Source organism: Micromys minutus (genome assembly GCF_963924665.1).
Source record: "Micromys minutus genome assembly, chromosome: 16".
Lineage (NCBI taxonomy): Eukaryota > Metazoa > Chordata > Mammalia > Rodentia > Muridae > Micromys > Micromys minutus.
The window spans coordinates 24,090,821-24,111,008 of record NC_137985.1 but is presented as its reverse complement, the minus strand read 5'-3'; the positions used below and the strand labels follow the sequence as shown (position 1 = coordinate 24,111,008).

General features: G+C 43.0%; 1 protein-coding gene across 4 annotated transcripts in view; it reads left to right on the top strand.

The window, feature by feature from the left end:
* Positions 1–19,510, top strand: part of LOC308430617 (neurotrimin) — a gene marked incomplete at both ends in the record, with an annotated part of 925,750 nt that extends 906,240 nt beyond the window's left edge. Inside the window, 6 exons of one of the 4 annotated variants that reach the window (XM_080929825.1) lie at positions 1,276–1,410; positions 3,710–3,830; positions 6,561–6,712; positions 9,834–9,869; positions 15,462–15,494; positions 19,410–19,510. In XM_080929825.1, the coding sequence (XP_080785951.1) occupies positions 1,276–1,410; positions 3,710–3,830; positions 6,561–6,712; positions 9,834–9,869; positions 15,462–15,494; positions 19,410–19,510 (578 nt within the window). The remainder of the gene's footprint in view (positions 1–1,275; positions 1,411–3,709; positions 3,831–6,560; positions 6,713–9,833; positions 9,870–15,461; positions 15,495–19,409) is intronic. The other 3 variants (XM_080929827.1, XM_080929826.1, XM_080929828.1) reach the window with 3 other exon arrangements.
* Between the last annotated feature and the right edge of the window lie 678 nt (positions 19,511–20,188).

Below are 20,188 nucleotides of genomic sequence, written 5' to 3'. Positions count from 1 at the left end.
AAGCCGCATTTGCCTTCCTTACTTTCTGTTGTCAGGAAAACTAAGGCACAAGGCAGCTTCAAGACAGAACTTGGACATTTACATTCTCTACCTGTCTTGGGCTCAGCCAGCTGTGGTACCACACACCTGTAATCCTATCACTGGGGAGGTAAACAGAAGATCAGGTGTGCAAGATCTGAGCAACTTAGTGAGTCTGAGGGCAACCTGGGGTGTATGAGATCATGCTGGGACTCAGTCTTTGCATAATTGGATGCTCATGATTATAGATCATGTATGAGATGTGGTATGGATAGAGCCTTATTATTAATGATTTTTCCCCTAGAGAAGAGAAATAAAATTTCTGAATGTTTAAGTCATAGAGCAAGACTTGTAGTCACAACTACTTCCTCTTTTCCCTCTGCTTGTCTTGTGGTTGGACATTGCATGTATAGTCCTGATGTTGGTGTCTTATCTGGGTTTTATGCCTGAGAGTTCCAAGAAATCAATGTCTGGAAAATTGGTATCTTCTTATCTGTTTGTTTCTCTACTGTGAGAACAAAGGTATTTTAACTGTATCTGTCTCACTGATGATGTTTCACATGTATAACTGTGTGTGTGTATCTGTGTGTGTATATATGTCTGTGTATATCTGTGTGCATATGTATGTGTGTGTCTGTGTGTGTGTACCTGTGTGTATCTATGTGTGTATGTGAGTGTGTCTATGTATGTCTGTGTGTGTATGAGTGTGTCTGTGTGTGTATATATGTATGTGTGTCCATATGTATGTGTGTGCATATATACGTATGTATATGTATGTGTGTGTTTGTGTGTGTGTGTGTGTGTGTGTGTGTAACCATTATGCAGTATCCTCAATTGACTCATGCCCAGGCTGACAATATACAGCTTAGCAACAGAGACTGACTTTAAATGGTGCCTGAAGGTGAGAAAGAGTTAAGGTGCCTGCTCCAGTCCCAGAGCTGGACCATGCGGTATGATCCCAGCAGTGTAAATGTCAAAATTATTAATCGCCTATGGAGATCCAGCTAATTCTCTCCATACACGAGTTCAGTGGGATTACAAACCACGATCACTGCAGCTGGGACACTGGGGAGTCAATGGGAAGAGGGTGTGAAGGCAGGGAAAGAAACAAGGAAGAGGAAAAGGACTGTAAAAGCTCCTGAAATGTTGAGCTGACAAGGTGACACTTCTCTGGGTGTTAACGGTTTATACCTTGTTTTCTAGTGAGGGTCCTGAGCCTTTTCCTCCTACGACATAAGTCTCGTCTTTCTCCCACAGCTGTTGGCTTTGTGAGTGAGGATGAGTACCTGGAGATCCAGGGCATCACCCGGGAGCAGTCAGGCGAGTATGAGTGCAGTGCCTCCAACGACGTGGCGGCTCCTGTGGTTCGGAGAGTGAAGGTCACCGTGAACTGTGAGTGACTCTGCCAGACCCGACTCCTTGAGTATTCAAGAGTGGCCTGCTACCAAAACCGCAGCAATGGACCAGCCCTCAGAGGGACCGGAAAGACCCAGCATCTCTTCCGGCTCTCTGCTTTCAAGAGCTGAGAGTCCGAGAGACCAGTCATCTTTGTTTTTCCACAACCCCGGGTGTCACCCTTCTTTGTGAAAATAGCTGAGAGTAACTTTATATAATACCAAACTTTCATACATGGCTAGCAAATTGATAAACAGCACTGAAGGCATGGTTTACATAAATGCATTTTAAAATCCAAAGTTTTCCTGTAATTTACTCACACGATGGAGGGGCAACCCTCCCAGACAAATCCTTTCAGTAGGGCAGAGATTTGAGCTACAACAAAGACTTCACCTGTGTGTCAAATGCTTTCTGTATCTCAGCCTTTCATAAGGAAGATATTGCTGCACATAGATTACAGATTAAATACATAATTTAAATATAAGTACAAATGCAAATGTGTAGAAATTCTCAAATTTTTTATCTTTCACTAATGGAAGCAAAAATCAAAACTACTGAAGGCCAGTGCTGGGAAAACATCATTTTCCTTTTGTCAACCTTCTAAATTCTCCCTGACATTGGTCTACATGAATTTCATGCCAATTTTTCACCCTTTTTCTTCTGGGTTCCTTGCTATGTGCCTTGATTTGGTTTTCTATGACTTATGGAAAGTTCTTGCTTATGACAGAATATAATCTAAGACCCAGACGAGCAGCATAGAAGCCTCTACCCTTCAAAATGGGCAGCATGGGAGAGAGGAAGGAAATCTGAGATTAACACTCAGTGTATAATGTCTTGATTCGTGCTCCACTTTTAACCTAGGTATTATGAAACACTTCAAGTAGTAAAAGTAAGACAGTGTCCCTATTACTTAAAGTTTATTTTTAAGGTACCTTAAAATTATTTACAATTGTTGACTTACAATAAAAAATATTGCAAAGGAAAAAAAATATCATGGAAATTAGTAAAAGGGGGAAGTCAGCCCATAACATGAAAAAAAAAAAAAAAGCAGGTTTCAGGGTTCATATTCAGAATCTGTCTTTACAGTGCTAAAGCAAAGGAAAGGTCATCTGCTCTAAGATGTCTATCATCTGCAAGATTAAAGCTAGGGATTTTCTAAGGAGAAACCTTGCTCTGCCTAGTATTATGACCCCAAAAACGTCTCCCCAGGATCTGTGCAAATTGACACTTTCCAATACAGTCTATACATCATGTACAATGTCCCTGCATCAAACAGAACAATAATTTTAGTGTGCCTGTTTATTTTTTTAAATATCCATCAGTGCAAACTGCTGGGATACCACAGGTGTGTGAAGACTTCAAATGTAAGCAGACGAAGCAGGGAGGTCTAGTTTAGCACAGGATCCATTTCAGAATGCCCATGGGAAGGAATGGTTTGTATAGCCTTCAGGCAACACTCCATGAATATTATCACTTATAACCAAGTCCTAGGTGGAAATTGAATAGTTTAAAGTCACACACTTTGGCAAGAATCTGATGTACAGAAATTCTATGAGGATGATTAAAGGTGCTGACAGTCACCCCATTGAGTGTAAGCCTGATGGGTAGGTAGGTGTCCTCCTATGGAAGTTAAAAGACTTTAAACAGGCACTGATGGCTCGACCTCAGTACTGAGAAGAGAAGCAGTATATGCTGAAAGACAATGACTTCCTTTAAAATGCCATCCGGACTATACTGGATGGTTTTGTGTGTGAACTTGGCACAAGCTGGTATTATCAGGAGAAAGGAGTCTCAGTTGAAGAAATGCCTCTATGAAACCCAGCTGTAAGGCATTTTCTCAACTAGTGATCAGGGGAAAAGACCCAGCCCATTGTGGGTGGTGCCATCCCTGGGCTGGTAGACCTGGGTTCTATAAGAAAGCAGGCTGAGCAAACTAGGGGAAGCAAGCCAGTAAGTAACATCCTTCCATGGCCTCTGCATCAGCTCCTGCTTCCTGACCTGCTTGAGTTCTAGTCCTGATTTTCTTTGGTGATATACAGCAATGTGGAAGTGTAAGCTGAATAAACTCTTCCCTTCCCAACTTGCTTCTTGGTTGGGATGTTTTGTGCAGGAATGGAAACCCTGACTAAGAGACAGACCATTCCCATTCTCCACAACAATCCACACAGCACTCTGATGATGCAGATCACTAGAAGGGTCATGAGGAAGAAACAAAACCTATGGATGAACCAGGCCTTTTAAGAAAATTTATCTTCAAGTGTGCTCTTAAATTGCATGGACCATTTTCTTTCTGCAGATCCACCATACATCTCAGAAGCTAAGGGTACAGGTGTCCCTGTGGGGCAGAAGGGGACTCTGCAATGTGAAGCCTCGGCAGTCCCTTCAGCAGAATTCCAGTGGTTCAAGGATGATAAAAGGTATTGTCCTCTCCTGCATCAACTTTTCTTGAGATTCCCAATTACAGATAGTCAAAATTTAATTCCATGGAAATCCTCTCCTGATATCCTATAGGGGTGTGGCATGAAAGCAAGCCTTTCTAAATTAAGAAAAGCTCAGCTAGGCTTCCATTGACATCTTCTGTATTGTCACTTGTCAAACAGCAGGACTGAAAGATAGTACAATTTAACCAAGCAAAAATAAAAAAGCAAAGCCACCAACAATATTGTGAGCCTTGAAAACAATGTATTCCGCAGAGAGTTATTTTTAGTGATTTCCCAAGCCTAAGAAATTCAGTTTGATTCTAGGAGGGTGTCACAAGTTGCCTGCCAATCATAGGTCCCCACTCCCTTCCCTGAGGTTCTCAGTGCTGCTACGTACAGGTCCATGACCTTTGTGCACCCTCTCTTGTGTATAGGTTGTCCTTTCTCTGTAGGAAAAAAGAGTCAGAACTGTCCCCTTCCTTGCCATTGTTGCAGCTGTCACTGGGATGTTTGTTATGAGTCCCTGAAGATGATCAGTTTGAGGAGTTATCAAATTGCATGTCAGCGCAGGGGTCAGCAGCTCAGTATAGCCAGGCAGCATGACAATCACCACTATCAAAGAGCTATTCGGAGGTGAACAGCTAACCCATGTGTAAGCTCTGTCTGTGTTCAGAATATTTCCATAAGTGCAGAGGTGGTGGCACATGAGGGACGAGAAAGTCCCGTGAGATCTGTGAGTGGATGAACAGAGGGAAGGAGGCTGGAGATGGAAAACCACAAGGAAAGTGTGAGAAAGAGCAATGGGAAACATCCCCATAAAGAAAGCATCTTTGCGCTGTCTTTTCTTTCCTTGTGCAGTCTCAAAGGCCTCACAATGTCTTCTAGTTTCTCAGCCAATAAACTACATTTTTATCTAGACACAAGTCGCTCCACTGTAAGATCCAAATCCAGTAAGAGCCACTGCAGGGGATTTTAGGACACATCCGGGGAGCCTCTAGTGAGGTGTGTTAGAACTAAAGCAGAAGGAGGTGGACAAAATTCACTGAAGCAAGAAATGGAGCTGGCTGTTTTCCTTCACTCAAGAAATCACACATCCCTTTTTCCTCCACCACCTTTCCTAATGTAATAAAGAGAAACTGAGGCTTAGAGTCCCAAGATCCTATATTCACTCTGTTTATAAACACTATACAAGTCTCAGTGCTAAGCCACAGCACTCTATTGTTCAAATTCTCGATAAGAAAAAAAAAATAGAAACAAAACAAACTCTCTAAATGTGAGAAGAAAGTACAACCAAAGCTGTGCAATGAGGCAAAGGAAGGGAGAGCTGTCCTCTTGCAAAGCCACACTTCCAACCAGGGGCCACCAACTGTCATCACTTACCCTAAAGGGGACACAGTGCCCAAAGCTGGATAGGAGACCTTGGTTCAGGCACTTTCGTGGCCCCCTTAAGATCCTTTTTACACCTCCCCTTTTGCTTCTTCCAATTGATTTTTCTGAGTCCATTTATTCCTCTGCTCATTTATCCGTTTCCATCATTCTCCCACTGCGTAGGTTTCCCTGTTCTCCCAGAAATGAGCATGCCAAGAACATTTCTACCGTTTAACCCTTGCCACAGCTTTTCTTCTTTGTGCCATTGAGGCTAGACGGCAACTGTGGCCTCAGGTCTCAGAGGGAACATGACATCTGTCCCAGTAAATGACAACTGAAGCCAGTTTCATTTTTACTGACACACACGGAATTCTGCCACAAATGGAAGAGGCTTTGCCTGGGACAGGCAGTTTTCGGGACCTCTTTGTGGGCTTCTCTTGACTGATAAGTTTGTTTGCTAACCCTGTGTCTGCAGTCAGTCAATGGAGGAGGAGATGGAGTTCTATACTTAGGAACCCTGGCCACCTAACAGGGACAGTAGCCACTGAACAGCCTACAACTTCTTTAAGAAACCTAACACTGGTAGCAGTCAGGGGTGGGGCATCCTTGAATGCCTAAGAGGTATTGTGTCATCCCAGAGCTGTGAAATGCTGCAAAGTGCTGTAAACCACCATGCATTGTGCTTAGCTAGAGACATTTCTGGGCTGTCAAGCAAGAACCTGCTTTGGGTAAAACCTCTTCCCACTATGGAGGCGAAATCCAATTCACAGTTTGGTTCTGATGTGAAGATGTCTTACTTTACCTAGCGCACTGCCAAGCTAGGGCATGGGCTCCATACCCATAAAAGCCTCTCATGGTAGCTATGAGGCTTGGACAGCACCCCTTACAAGATAAACTGTGTGCAACAAATTGGGGCTAGAACAGTGGCCTCTGGTCCCATAGTAGGGTACCTCTGGCCATTTCACAGAGCCAACGCATCTACCAGAGAGGATACTGGACTCACACTACTTCACTGCCCTTGGCTTTTGAGGAAAAAAGACACCAAGAAGAATCTCTTTAGACTACAAAGCAAAGCAGGACCGACACGCCCACCAGCTCACTTGCTCAGAAGCTGACATGGCCAGGGAAGACAGTTCCAAACTAATCCCCCAGGATACTCTGAGCATATTGCTTTTCCCAAGTCCTGGATAAACAAATAGTTGTGTTTTGTAGAATGTGTAATTATCATGATGATATCATGGGGAGTGTGAAGATACCATGAATCCTAGACTTTTAGTCCACCCTATGAGTAGAACTGACCATGTTTTCTGTTTCTCCCCCCTTCACCTTCTTTCCCCTTTTTGTTTCTTCTTTGCCTAGACTGGTTGAAGGGAAGAAAGGAGTCAAAGTGGAAAACAGACCTTTTCTTTCAAAACTCACCTTTTTCAACGTCTCTGAACATGACTACGGAAACTACACGTGTGTGGCCTCCAACAAGTTGGGCCACACCAATGCCAGCATCATGCTATTTGGTGAGACTCTGCCCTGAGATGGGCAACAGGAGTGTGTGGGAAGAGCTGATGGAGGGAAAGAAGTTAGCTGGGTAACGTGTGTGAAAGAGTAACAAGGCAGAGAGAGCACACTGTAAGGATGTAGGCCTCAGAAGTGGGCAGAGAAAAATGCAATCTTCATTTATCAGAAATGACAAAAGTCCTAAAATGGAAGGACAGGGTGGCTTTAAGATGCCAAAAACGACTTTTCTTCCTCCTCAGTGATATCTGCAAAACTGCCTCGGGGATTATAATTGGACAAAATAGTTAAGATCTCAGAGAGAAGCATTTACAGCTTCAGTCCTTTGCTCACTGGGCTAAATAACATGTTCCCTTTTCTGAAACTTTCCCAGCCATTGGCACATCAGGAAAAACTAAATAACATTCATAAGAGCTGAATCACAGCCCTTGGAATCCTTAATAATATTAATCTCAGAGACGGGCAGATAAAGAAGAGAGAAAATGGGACTTTCCAAGTTCTCTATTTGTGTCGATGGCTGCTAGGGACATTTGCCCATCCTCACCATCATCTTGAGAGATGTCATCTCATTGTTCATGCACCAATTCCTTAGCTCTTTACTGAGGGACTAAGTTTATAAAGCAATTTTTCTGCCCTCATTTCATGCCTCGTCACTACATTGGTGGCAGAGGCAGTAAGTAAGCTTCTTGGAAAGCACGGGATGCCTCCATCTTGTGTGAGCAATGTCTATGCGGCAGCAGGGACTTACTGTCCATGGCTTTAAAGCCTTAATGAGTACAAATACTTCCAATGGACCATGTGATTAATTCCTGCTTGCCTTTTGGGCACATTTCTACATACCCCACCAAGTCCAATGACTGTTGAATTTTTTCAGTCTGTTGTTCCCATTCCTTGGGTTTAAAATACACCTGGATGTGGTAGAAAGGAAAAAGAGAGATGTGAACTCAATTCTTGCTCTTCTGAGAGATCCAAAGCAGCCTCTCAGCCTCATGGGCTCTGCTCTTCTTTCTGCCCCTGCCATATGCCCTTGGTACTAACAGCATATGCTCTGCGGTACTATCTCTGCTTCTAAATCACATCCTCCCAACCTCCTACTCAGCATGTGAAACACAGCTAGCTGAGAGAGCTGGAAGGAGGAAGGCCATGTTTGATTCTTGAACACATAGCTCAGAAGGGGGCAGTCTGTGAGTAAATGATTGAGACAGTTAGTCTCAATAAGTGTATCTATAAGCATTCTCCCATGTTTGTGGATTGCCATGTGACTCTCCCATGCATGGAGATCATCATAAGTACCCTTTGATCATGGAAATAGCTATAAAAATTCTCCCATATATGAGAATAGTCATATATGCTCCTTTTGAGCATGGGAATAGTTATAAGTGCCTCTCTAATCTGTCAGGCCCTTAGGGTTTCAGGGACAGTATCTGTCTGTATGCGCAAAGGATATATCAGCAGAGGGCAGGCCCATTCCCCGTGCCTTGAAAATCTAAGAGGCAGTCACAATCCACATTGTTTCTCTCAGCACATCCCCATATCCTGATTTTGGACCACAGCCATCCCTTTTCTTGGAAATGGTCTTCTGCTCCTTCAATCACCTCTCTCTTGGAAGATGGAGAAAAAAATCTCCCAGCTCTCTTCTCTCAAGATGTATCAGGATGAGAATATGGGGAAGAAGCAGATGTTTTAAGAGTAAAATAAGAGCTGCATTTGTGACCAGAAAATCAGTGACACATGGGCCATAAATCCAATCTTTTCAGCAGACCTCTGTGTGGCAATTACTGCTTTGTTTCCTCTCCCTCCCCTCCATTGATGAGAGAGCACATACCCACTGCCTCATGTAACATAATGACATCATTGATGGCTTCCTAGAGTATAGGATTTGCAAAATGTCCATTATGAAGTAATAGTATCTTTGTTAATAACTGGAGGAGCCCTGCTGGGTTATACCGAAGATGAGTGGGATGCGCATGGAGATGCTCCTTAATGGAGGATGTTACCAGACCTGTAACATGCTATGGGATACATAGAAACACTCCTTAATGGAGGATGTCACCAGACTGTTAACATGCTAAATATCTAAGAGGAGGAAGCAAACATGCAGCCTTTTTGAAATTTAGCAAATTTCATTCATTGGCTTCATTCAAAAGACTATTCTCGATGAGCCATCCCAGAAATGTTGTATGGATATCATTGTTCCATGGAACTGGTGAAGCCCAGTCACGTTTAAGATGAGCCTTTCAACCCCTCATCTCCTGTCAGGTCTTGTCTAGACATTATTGAGGCTTCCAAGTTCTAATTGAGGCACAATAATTGAATTCGTTATTGTGAATTCCAAGTTCATATTAGATAGTAGCACTTCCTTTTATGAAAATAGAGCATCTTGAATTAAGTTCTTTCTCTAGCACCATTGCACAAACCCAGCAAAACTGTTGTCATTTTGTTGTCAACTTGTACATAAACTATCAAAGGGTATCCTTTCTATACTTTCACACTGAAAAGTGAGGAATTCTGTTGTAAGAAAGTCCTATTATGTTTGTATTGCAGTAGCTGTAAGTCCTATAGGAGCAGGGTAGACCTTGCCATTACCAACCAGTAAGGGTCTGAGCATATGACCTCTGGAACTACAGACTTAGTAGTGCGGTTCTGAGACTGCCGCTTCTATATTCCTCAATCACAGTCATTCCAGGGGCCCTAATACTATTCAGAAAATAATACTATGAGACCATGAATTCCTGAATTAACTCTCAATCTGTAAGACAATGGGATAATGATTTCTGAGGTAATATTTCACCTGAAAAGGAGATTTGGTCCTTTGCTTTCAGTCAGTTCCCAAGTTCAGCAGAAGTAAAGAATGAATGCATTTGCACTGGAAAATACATGGAGTGGCCACTGCCTTGCTTCCCACCATCCCATCCATGTAAAGGGACACAAATTATTTCAATGTTTGTCTTGCTTCACCTTGTCTTATGACCTTTGGTTTGTGTCTTCCTTTATTTATCCTTTCCTCTAGAAATGCTTGTGAAAGGCTGTATACAAACTATATATGAAAAATATATAGCGACTGTATATAATATAAGTGTTTGTTTTCATTTTTTTCTCCTGTATGTCCCCTACCTGGTTTAGAACTAAATGAGCCTACAAGCTCAACTTTATTGCAAGGTTAGTATCCCTCTTGCCTTCTGTTTTCAATCCCTTCACCTCAACCCAAAACCCTCTCCCTCTTCTTTCCTACTGGGTTTGAGTTTGTGATATTTGTAGCAATAAAGTTGCCTAGAATATGACGGGGGCTATCAAAGGAAGTTCTTGGGAACCAGCAAAATGCCACCATTTTTTTCCTCATCCCTTGCACCACAATGTCTAGGAAGGCTGAGATTAGCAAGGCAAAGACAGAATCATTAAAATGCCAAACCCAGAAGCCAGTATCCAGACAAAGGTTTGAGAAACTAAATTTAAACCCACAAGAAGACAACACAACTACTGGCCAGAGTGTCAGTCTAGGGCAAAGACATCTGAGCTCACACATGAAGAGTCTCGGTGATGTTTCTCATTAATTGCTCATAGAGACTCAAATGGTCCAGGAAACAAATCATTATCACTTGGTGCATAAACTTTCCTTGGAAGACCTACAATCTCAAGTAGTGATCCAAGGTTGGACACCAAAGAATTGTAGCTAACAACTGATCCTCAGGAGGCCCAGGTTCTTAAATAAGTCATGTAAATTTAGTTGGACTTTATTCCATCTTCCATGAAGAGTAATGTATGCTTCAGAGATGTTTCAGTGTTTTGCTGTAGTCATATATGTAAAATGGTCTGAAGGACATTAGCACATTTTGAGTCTCCAGATTAAAGTTAAAGATAGTGACTTCCTCCATATTGGACATGGTCCATGTATTCTTTTCTTTTTCATTTCTTTTCACCAGTTTATTTGATCTCTCCTTCCATTCTCCTCGCTTTCCCGTCTTTGATTTGTGTAGCTCTTGACACTCTGTGGCTACTGTGTTTTTTTTTTCCATTTCTTCTCATACTACTCACACAGTGTGAATGACATATTACAAAGTTGTCACCCCATGCCACTGACAGTTTTGTTTGTTTTGCTCTTTTGGTTGTGTTGGATGTTGAACTATACATGTTAGATACTGAGCTCTAGACCTGGCCTTTGATGACAGTTTGGGCTCCACTGGTAGCCCGGTGAGAAGGTACCAAAAAAAAAAAAAAAAAAAAAAAAATCAATGAATGGGCATTCCCTACTACCAACAGAGTCTTCTGACCTCCCTCATCCCAACCTTTCTCATCCATCTATTCTGTTCATCCACTTACATCATAACTGTATAGATACTAACAGGGGACAGCCTTATCTCTTGGAGGTGAAGGGAACGACAAAATGGAGCAAATTGTGAGGAGCGATGTGACAGGTGAAGAAAGTGTTTTTAGTATAAGAACAGGCAGAGCTGCATTATCCACCCTTGTGATGCATGGCAGTGTGCTCATGAGTCAGAACAGAAAAATAAAGCAAGGAGCAGGGAGGAAAAGGGCAGAGTTTGTGGATGTATTCAGACTCAACTCGTGACGCAATTGCTGCCTTTGAACTCCCAAACGAGGCACATGGCAGATCTAAAATAAAGAGCATTAGGGAAGTACTAACGTCAATGGTAGAAAGGACAGATGCTGCCGCGATGCTTTCAGATGTGATTAAGCTAATTCTGGCCACTAGGATTGCATTGTCAGAGGGAGTAGGAACATATCACATTCAGGGAGTGGCTCCTCACAAGCAGATCCTAATTGAAGTTCCATTCAAGTGCAGGAGAAGCATCTTCCCCACAATGAGGCCATGTGAAATAAGACTAACAGAGGTGACACAGCAACAATTGTCCAGATCACCTGTCATTGCTGCTGAGTACAGGACTCAGAACAAAGGGCTCTAATGCTGTGTTCCACTTGTTGACCAAGGCAGGGCTACCCCAGTGACATCTTTTGTTGCTGATCAACATGGGAGGAAGTTTCCTTTGGTTATGATTTCCTCTCACCCCTTTATCTAAGAAAACTCCTTGTTGGATGTATGTAAGGGAAGAAATTTTAGACTATACATGTTTGGAATGTCTCATTCCCTACAAACACTGGATTGGACTGTACTGTTGAAGAACCGATCTTGCACTTTAACACATTTACTGATTTACCCCTTGCTATGGCTAGTCTCCAATGAACTAAGAGAGAATGCTGTTATCTCCAGGAATACCCCTAAGGGAGGTTAATCTTACCTGAGAAACACATACAGAAAGACTTATATGAATGTATGGGCTTCCACTGACAGGAGAGGCTTGGCCTTTAGAGATGTTTGAGGCCCCCTTGCTGCCTAATATCTGAACGGATGAGAGGGGGTTTGATAAGAGAATTTTGTTCACCCTCAGCATTTTTGCCACCCTTGACGTATTTCTCTGCCTCCCTTTTGCAAACACAACAGATTGCATGTCACCTTCTAGCATTAATATTTGGTGGTTCAGGACTCTCAAAGTGATAAATAAGGACTTTGGGCTATGCCACCATCCCTCACAAAGCGTCTGCATGGGTAAGAATGCAGGGCCCATGCTGCAAACTCAGCGGCTCCACGGCTGCTTGCTTCTCATCTGTTGGCCCTCTGTCTTCAATCTGCTCAGATCTGATGATAGCAGTGGGCTCAGAAATGTTGGCTTGTTAATACCCATGAGCCTCCCAGTATTAAAGAATGGACAACAAAAGCAAACATCTCCTCCTGGATATGAGAAGGAGATGATCAGTTCTTCCTGCAGAGAATTTAAGATTGTTAGCAAGGCGAGCCTACCAAGCAATCCAGCAGTCAGCATTTCTCTGGAATGTATATGGGAAAAAGTCCATTATCTTTTTTTCTGGAAGAGAGGGTTGAATCGCCATATTCACCCAGCAGTCCTTCTCCCACTGTGAGATTTAGAGACCAGCCCTGAATTTACCTGAGAGCTTAGACCCAGCTGTGAGTATTTGCTTGGCTCACATAATGATAAGTTTTGGACTAAGCAGAAATTTGCACTATTACCTGACTTAGGGGATTCTTATTCTTTTCCTTGTTCTAATGGTTTCTCTTCTCCCATCCTTCCTTTTCTTTTGTTCTTTATTCCTTCTTTCCTCTGATTCCCTTATTTACCACCCTGCCATGGTTTTTTTTTTTTTTTTTTTTTTTTTTTTTTTTTTTTTTTCTGCATGTGTGTTAACATATCATTAGCCAAGGGAACAGCTAGAACAGCTACATTTTAATCAAGATCTTACTGAAGAAAAATATTTAGATTGTCAGGAATCGTTTATTTTTAATTCTTAAATTTTAATTTTTATTCTATGCATGTGAGGTCTTGTTTTGTTTTCTTTTGTTTTGGTTTTGGGTTTTTTTGTTTTTTTTTTTTTATTTTTGTTTTGTTTTGTTTTGGCCTGCTTGCATGTCTGGGTACCACATGTATGCCCTGTGACAGAAAGTGTTTGTATCTTCTGGAACTGGAGTTATAGGTGGTTGAAGAATTAAATCTAGGTCCTCTATATAAGCTGTTAGGTCTCCCAACCACTCAGCAGCCATCTCTCCAATCTCTCTCTCTCTCTCTCTCTCTCTCTCTCTCTCTCTCTCTCTCTCTCTCTCTCTCTCTCTTTTTCTCTCTCCCTCTCTCCCTCTCTCCCTCTCTAACTCTTTACGTTTTGCTGGCTGCCCTGGAACTCACTATGTAGACCATGCTGTCCTCAAACTCACAGGATCTTCCTGTCTCTGCCTTTTTAGTGCTAGGATTAAAGGCATGTGTAACTGTACTCAGCTTTGTTTCTTTTCCTGATAACCAAGATGTCACATGAAGTTTAGATCTTATGGCTACCATTAGCTTCAGAGGTCCTGACAATGTTCACACTTCTAGACTAGCTAGACACAACTATAGAATGTCACTGTGACAGCATCAAAAAGACTGTGCCTTCTCTTGGTATTGGGACAAACGTTGTCCTCAGTTCACAAAGAAAATACCATGCCTGCATTTTCCCAAAGTGTGCTAATCCTTAGTTTACAAAGGGAACATCATACCTGCATTTTTCCATGGTGGGCTAAGCAAAAGTTGGTTGAAACACTCTGACATAGAAAACACCCAGTAGAATGAGTTCTACATAAAGTCAGAATAAATATCAATTTGCACTATATCTTTACTGATAATCAAAAACTGAGTTTCTTTTGAAAGGTTGCACCAGGCATCCAGGGTTGGGGAAGCTGGATGGATACAATTATATATAAGTTGTTTCTGGACTTTTTTATGTGGTTACTAAACCAGGAAAGTGTGCTTTCCATTTATGCCTCTTTTGCATAGTCCCAGGTTTATATAGAAGCTACTTATGTCCACATGTAGCTCCATTTGAGCCAGTGGGTAATGCCTTACAAGACACCATGAGTTCACACTGCTTGTCTGGGAGCAAAGTCTATATGATTTCTATATCCCCCAATACCTACCTTTCCAGGTTTTTCTTTCTAATGGTCACCTTCCCTCTTGGTACAGAGATGCACCTATACCAGCCCCTCCTCCGCTTCGGGAATGTTCCAAGGGCCCACAAAGTACGCCAAGGATAGTCCATGCTAAATGCATAAGATGTGTGGTTACCACATCTGTCTTTCTGCCCCTATTCTTGCTTTACCTGGGACATTCCTTCAAAGGCAAAATACTCAGTCACCTCTTTATGTGTTCAGTAGAGCTTCTTAAGGTTACAGCTATACACTAAAATCAGGGAGGTCACAGGCCTCTTGCCTTTCATGAATAGTTTAAGAAACTGAAGTTTAATAATTATTCATCTTATTGCAAACAAGAAAACTACAGTTGGTATTTATTGTATTGAAGACTGTTTTCTCCCTAACTGTGAAGATTTCTGCCTCCCCACTCCCTGGGAGACTCCTAAGGTGCCCAAAGCTTTGGTGATGTTATATATATGACATGGGTTCAGAACCAGAGAGAGAAGTAAGAGGTGAATGATTATCATAAATCAAGCCATGAAAGACCACAGAAAAGGTGCGGAGCCCTAGATATCCTTCTGAGAGCTTTCAGTAAGAAAAAAAAATGAGGCTCTTTGTAATCTAGTCAATGAAGGAGTCTCTCCCTTTAAGTATTTTACAGGGGCTTCCAGAGAGTCCCACAGCAATAGGTACAGATTACACTATCTTGGGGGCCCAGAGAGAAAGGTCCATTATGCCATTATTGATGTCAGATATTGAAAGTCAGTACCCCTCTGCCATCTAAGTGTTCATTCACCAGTATTTCTAAAATACATAACTAAATGTAAGTCAGACTTCCACATTTTATAATTAGCATAGGAACCTACACTCAAATTGATATAATATATATTCTATGGTATCAGCCAACTCTGTACTTATGACCACAGAATTCAGTGAAAATGAAAGTTGTTCTATGGAGCAGTTTGACTTAACATCTCAGATTCCAATGGATAGGTGTCTCCTGCTAGGATCAAGTGAGACATCAGAGTCTGCTTCTGTCTGCGGTCCACACTAATGGGCATCCATACACTCCCTTGCCTCCAGTTCACTTCTAGATTAAAAGAAAAAAAATTAAGGGGAGGGTCACTGTGGGTGATGGACAGTGGTCAGTATAAGTAGAGGCAGGTATAATGGGCCTGGGTTAGACTAGGAACCCTGGCTTGTTCCCAAGATCATTTAGGGCACAGTAAGTGCTACAAGCTGCTCTTGGCCTTAACAGTGGCTTATTTTTAATTTTTTTTTAGAAGTGAAAACTACAGCCCTGACCCCTTGGAAAGGTTTGTATATTTCCTTCTCAGGCAGCTGATGCCTTAGTGGGGATGGGGTATGTAGTTTTCTTCACCTTCTCCTAGATGCCTTCTTCTTTAAGTTCACCCTCAAACATTCAAGCAGGACCTCTCCCTGATCTGCTATTAAGCTAGATTAACCCCAATCCCCAATGATGTCATATCCTAAGAGTTGCTTCCACTTGCACGACTTTAACTGGTCCATATGGTGGCACTAATGAGCATCTGCTATAGTCAGAGGAGCTGGGTTCTGGGATCCTGGCAGGGCTTGTCTTGCCTTCCTCACGAAGCTCTTTCTAATGCAACAGTCTTCTCAGGCCATTGCCTTGCATGCTGCCTTTGCTCATCCCTTTCTTCTCTAACTCAGAGCTATTAGGAAACTGGTGAGAGGGAGGGGGACTTGGGAGGAAAGGGGAGGTTCTTGGGTGAGTCACTGGGACAGGAATAAAATGTCTTATTTGAGGCTTTCATGGCAGCCAGATGTTTCCGACGGATAATTGACACTCCTCACACATCTCTGAGACCCTAACTGTCCTGGTAATTAGTCTCTTTAGGCCTCTGCTGCTCTCTAATGAGATAGTGGCAATAAAGGCATCCGATGTGGAATGGAGGCGTGGCTGGAAGAAGAACAGATGCCTCATTTGAGTGACCGTGTCACCAGACAGACGGGATGAGCTGTCACTTCCCTAGCATCTACTAGAAGAAGGTTTTGCTCATAGCAGACTGTGGCTTATGTCTATGAGAAACAAAGGTCCTCACCCCATGGCATTCTTTTCCTCTGGTACTTGCTCTGGGTGGGACAGAGCAGCCTTTAGTAGTGCCCAAATGGGTTAACCATGAACCTCTCCCTTCCCTGCAGATACATGATCTGAGCTGGTGGAAGAAACATTTGGAAACTTGAGTCCAGGGGCCGGGGAAGGGTCTTTAAAGTCTCAAAAGTAAAGTTTCTAGATATTCCAAAGGAAAATGACAATCCTCAGATCATTCATGGGTTCCTTAGGTACTATCATAGATCCTCAACAGTCCTGAATCCTGGTCTGAGTGCAGCTTGGTTTTCTGGCTCAATCATGATGTCTTTGTTGACTTTGCTGGACAGAGTTAGGAAAGGTGGGGAGGAGTGAGGGTTTCTGTAAGAGAAACTGAGATAAAATGCAAGACGTAGGAGAAAGGCCTGTGTCGGTTTTACTTGTTTCCTTTGAGGTTTGAGTTTTTTAAACAAATACAACTTCAGAAACAAAAAATAAAAATGGAATCAAAATAAACAGAAGCACGGAGTAAGCATAGACACATCAGCATCAGTCAGAGCTCTTCCTTTAGTCAGTAAGTACTGAATACCTCCCATAGCCAGTGAGATACATATCCTGCAGTTAGGACGCCACAGCAAGCCAGACACAATGCCATGCACCTATAGGTACACAAGTTGGGATTCTGAGGCACAAGGATTGAGATTTCAAATACAGCCTGATATAGGTAGGGAGATCCTATATCAATCTAATGAACAAGAAGCAGAAGAGGAAGAAGAAAGAATTGTAGCTCTTCATAGCACTTAGGAAAAAAAAAAAACCCTGCATGTTGGACAAATAAAGAGAATTAGAATGTTACCGTTCTGGGTGTTATTTAATAGCAGAATAGGTATGTTAGTGACAGAATAGAGGAGCATTGTCTACACCACTGGAATCCAGAGTAGAAGTCGAGACAATGAATAGGAGTGAATTAAATAAAGCATGTTTCTGACAAAGGGTTAGAGAATGTGAGCTTATGAAAGAAAAACATTATGTCTGTGAAGTGCCAGCCTCTTTGTGTGTGTGTGTGTGTGTGTGTGTGTGTGTGTGTGTACCCACAAGCACCAGGTTAACAATATTTAAGAATTTAAGAAAACATGGGAGAAAGACAACTTAAGGTGGCAGAGAGCAGGCAGATCATACATTGTGATGGTAAACATTCTACCAAGGAGCCAGACATTCTTGTGAAGGCTGGAGGACTCAGCTGGAGCAATCTGGAGGTGTGGAAGCATTACTCTGATATTAAAGTAAGGGATAAATGTGAGATGTCCAGGCAAGCCAGGGCAGTGTAGCTGCTGAACTCTGTGACTTGGGAGGTGAGCCATGCAGATGGTTCTTTCAGCAGGTGTAGGGAGACCTCTTACCTTGGGTCGTCTTTTCTGCTAAGTCAGGTTTGCCATAGTTGCTGGAGAGACAGCCTGAGCAGGAAGGAAAAAGACTGTTGCCTGGGGTGCAGGCAGTGGGTAGTCTGGACATGATAACTCGGGCCTGAATAAGAATAGCAGGGAGGCCCTGTGAATTTTACTGAGACAATTCTTCTTCCAAGGAAGTTGATGTGTTCACAGGCACTATTTATTTTGTTTTCTAAGGTTTGCAGGCTTAGGAGCTATCCCTACAGATGTCCTGTTTCCCAACATAGTATTGAACCACAATAGAGCTCTGAGGACTGTATCAGTGTAACTAAACAAAAGCACCAGAGAGCACCCAGCAGAACTACAAAGCCAAAGTACAGAGGTTCCAGGTTGCACACAAGACGTTCACCCCTCTATGTACTTTTCTTATGTGGAAGCCTGGCAGGGCTTCTGCTGTATTCTGTTTGGCTTATGACTCTGCCCTTCTGTTAAGTATGGAAGAAGGGAATGAAAGAAAAGAGGAGCATCCATTTGCTCTCAGAGACCTAGCATTCTTCTTGGCCACGGCAGGTAGCTGGACAGAGAGGGTGAGGTATGCTCAGAGTGAATGAAGAATGGACTTTAAAGCTGAATCCCTGTGTATTCAGACAACAAAAGAAATAGAAGAAAATAAGAGGCACCCTGTGCCCATATAGATTACCAGCAGGCTAAGTACACAGGACACATTTTCAATTGTGTTGGGCAAGGTACATGTAGAAAGATTCAATGGATCACTCATTTTACCCGGGAAGAAATGGAACCTGGCTCTCATAGACTGTATATAAGGTCGCATAGACAAGTCAGAGACAAGAGCCAATGTGGAAAGAATCAAGCAGTCCAGACTCCCTGAAAGTATAGCAATGTAACCTCTTTCCAGGGGGCTGCAAGAAGTGGCCTTTCTTCTGTGTAAAGAAGGAAAGCAAGCGAAGGCAACAGGGAGTGGATATAGGAGGGGCACTTCTAGTGCTGCCTGAGATAGAAAACTAGCACTTAGAGTCTAGAAGGTGTGGGCAGTGGGTGACTAAACCTAAGTGACAACCAATTGAAAGGTGAGTCCTCAGGGCTTTCACGATCATGCATCTTCATTACCTGTGTCTGTACAAATGCCTTCCATGTTGTGTTGCCTGGATCACCTCCCCGCTAGGCTCAGAACAGAACAGGCTTCCCTGGGGCTTTTCAGCATGATGCCGTTACATTGCCAAGAAGCTGTATGACACTTGTGACCCAAGCCAACATAACGTTGGACAGCCACTGACTTCAAAGGGCCAAGGAATGCAATCGTGTGGGTAGAAGCTAGATCCGAAATTCCAGGACTAGACAGGATAAACCCCTTGTGCAATCCAGAAGCCTGGTCGAATATGGTCTGATTTAACCGGAAGTGACACCAGGGCTGAGCGAGCTGAGTCGGGCGATTGGGTTTTGGCAGTGTTCAGGTGAGGGCAGGGACTGCATATGGTCACTAGTTCTAAATAGCTCTGAAAATTTCAGTGTACCCGTGCAGATCGGACCTCGTCCCTGTTCATTATGTGTCTAATGCCTCTGATTTCTGACCGTATGTACCATTCAATCATCACCACTTCCTCTTTCACGGAAGTCCGTGAACCCAAGAGGCGAACTAGCCCAGAAGTTTGTATGAGGCAAGCTTCCGCAGAAGTAACGGCAGACCAAGTTATTGGGAGGGCCCTTTCCTGTCTTGCAGCAGGTAGCTCATGACATGTGTGTTCTCTCCACAGGCCCGGGTGCGGTCAGTGAGGTCAACAATGGGACGTCAAGGAGGGCAGGCTGCATTTGGCTCCTCCCTCTTCTGGTCTTACACCTGCTCCTCAAATTTTGATGTGAGTGCCCCTTCCCTGCTGTGGGGAGCTGCTGCCACCACATCTCAATTCAACAGCACTGCAACATGAAGCAACAAGTCAGAATCAAATGAAATTCCGAGAATCACAGCCAATAAGACAGAAATTCGAGGGAGGGGAACAAAGCGTACTGTGGTAAAGGGGAAAAAAAAAAGGTTTTTTAAAAAAAAAAAAAAAAAATGGAAATTTGAAAATTGCCTTGCAGAGATTTCGGTACCGCTGAGTTTTCTTTTTTTTTCCCAAATGGGAAGAAGGCACAGCTAGCTTGGACCCACCCACAAGCTGCACTGTGCGACCTCTCTGTTGCCAGGGTGGGGAAGGGCTCAGCCACTCTGCCCACTAACGTGCCCCACTATGGAACATTCTGGAGTCGGCCATCCCAAATTTCATCGGTCCATAGACACAAGCACAGAGTGAGAAACGGGGGGCCTTGATGTGCCACGGAGGGCCCTTTGGTGGGCTGCACGGTGGTGGCGTGTGTCATGAGGTGTGAAACCCGGAGGAAAAAAAAATACAAGAACAAAAAAAAAAAAAAAAGAAAGAAAGAAAGAAGAAAGAATGAAACAAGCCAGCCTGACAGCACCATAACCCCACAAGCGACAGTCACAAAAGATATCGTTAAGCCTTTGTTTTTCATTTTACCACATGGACATCATGGA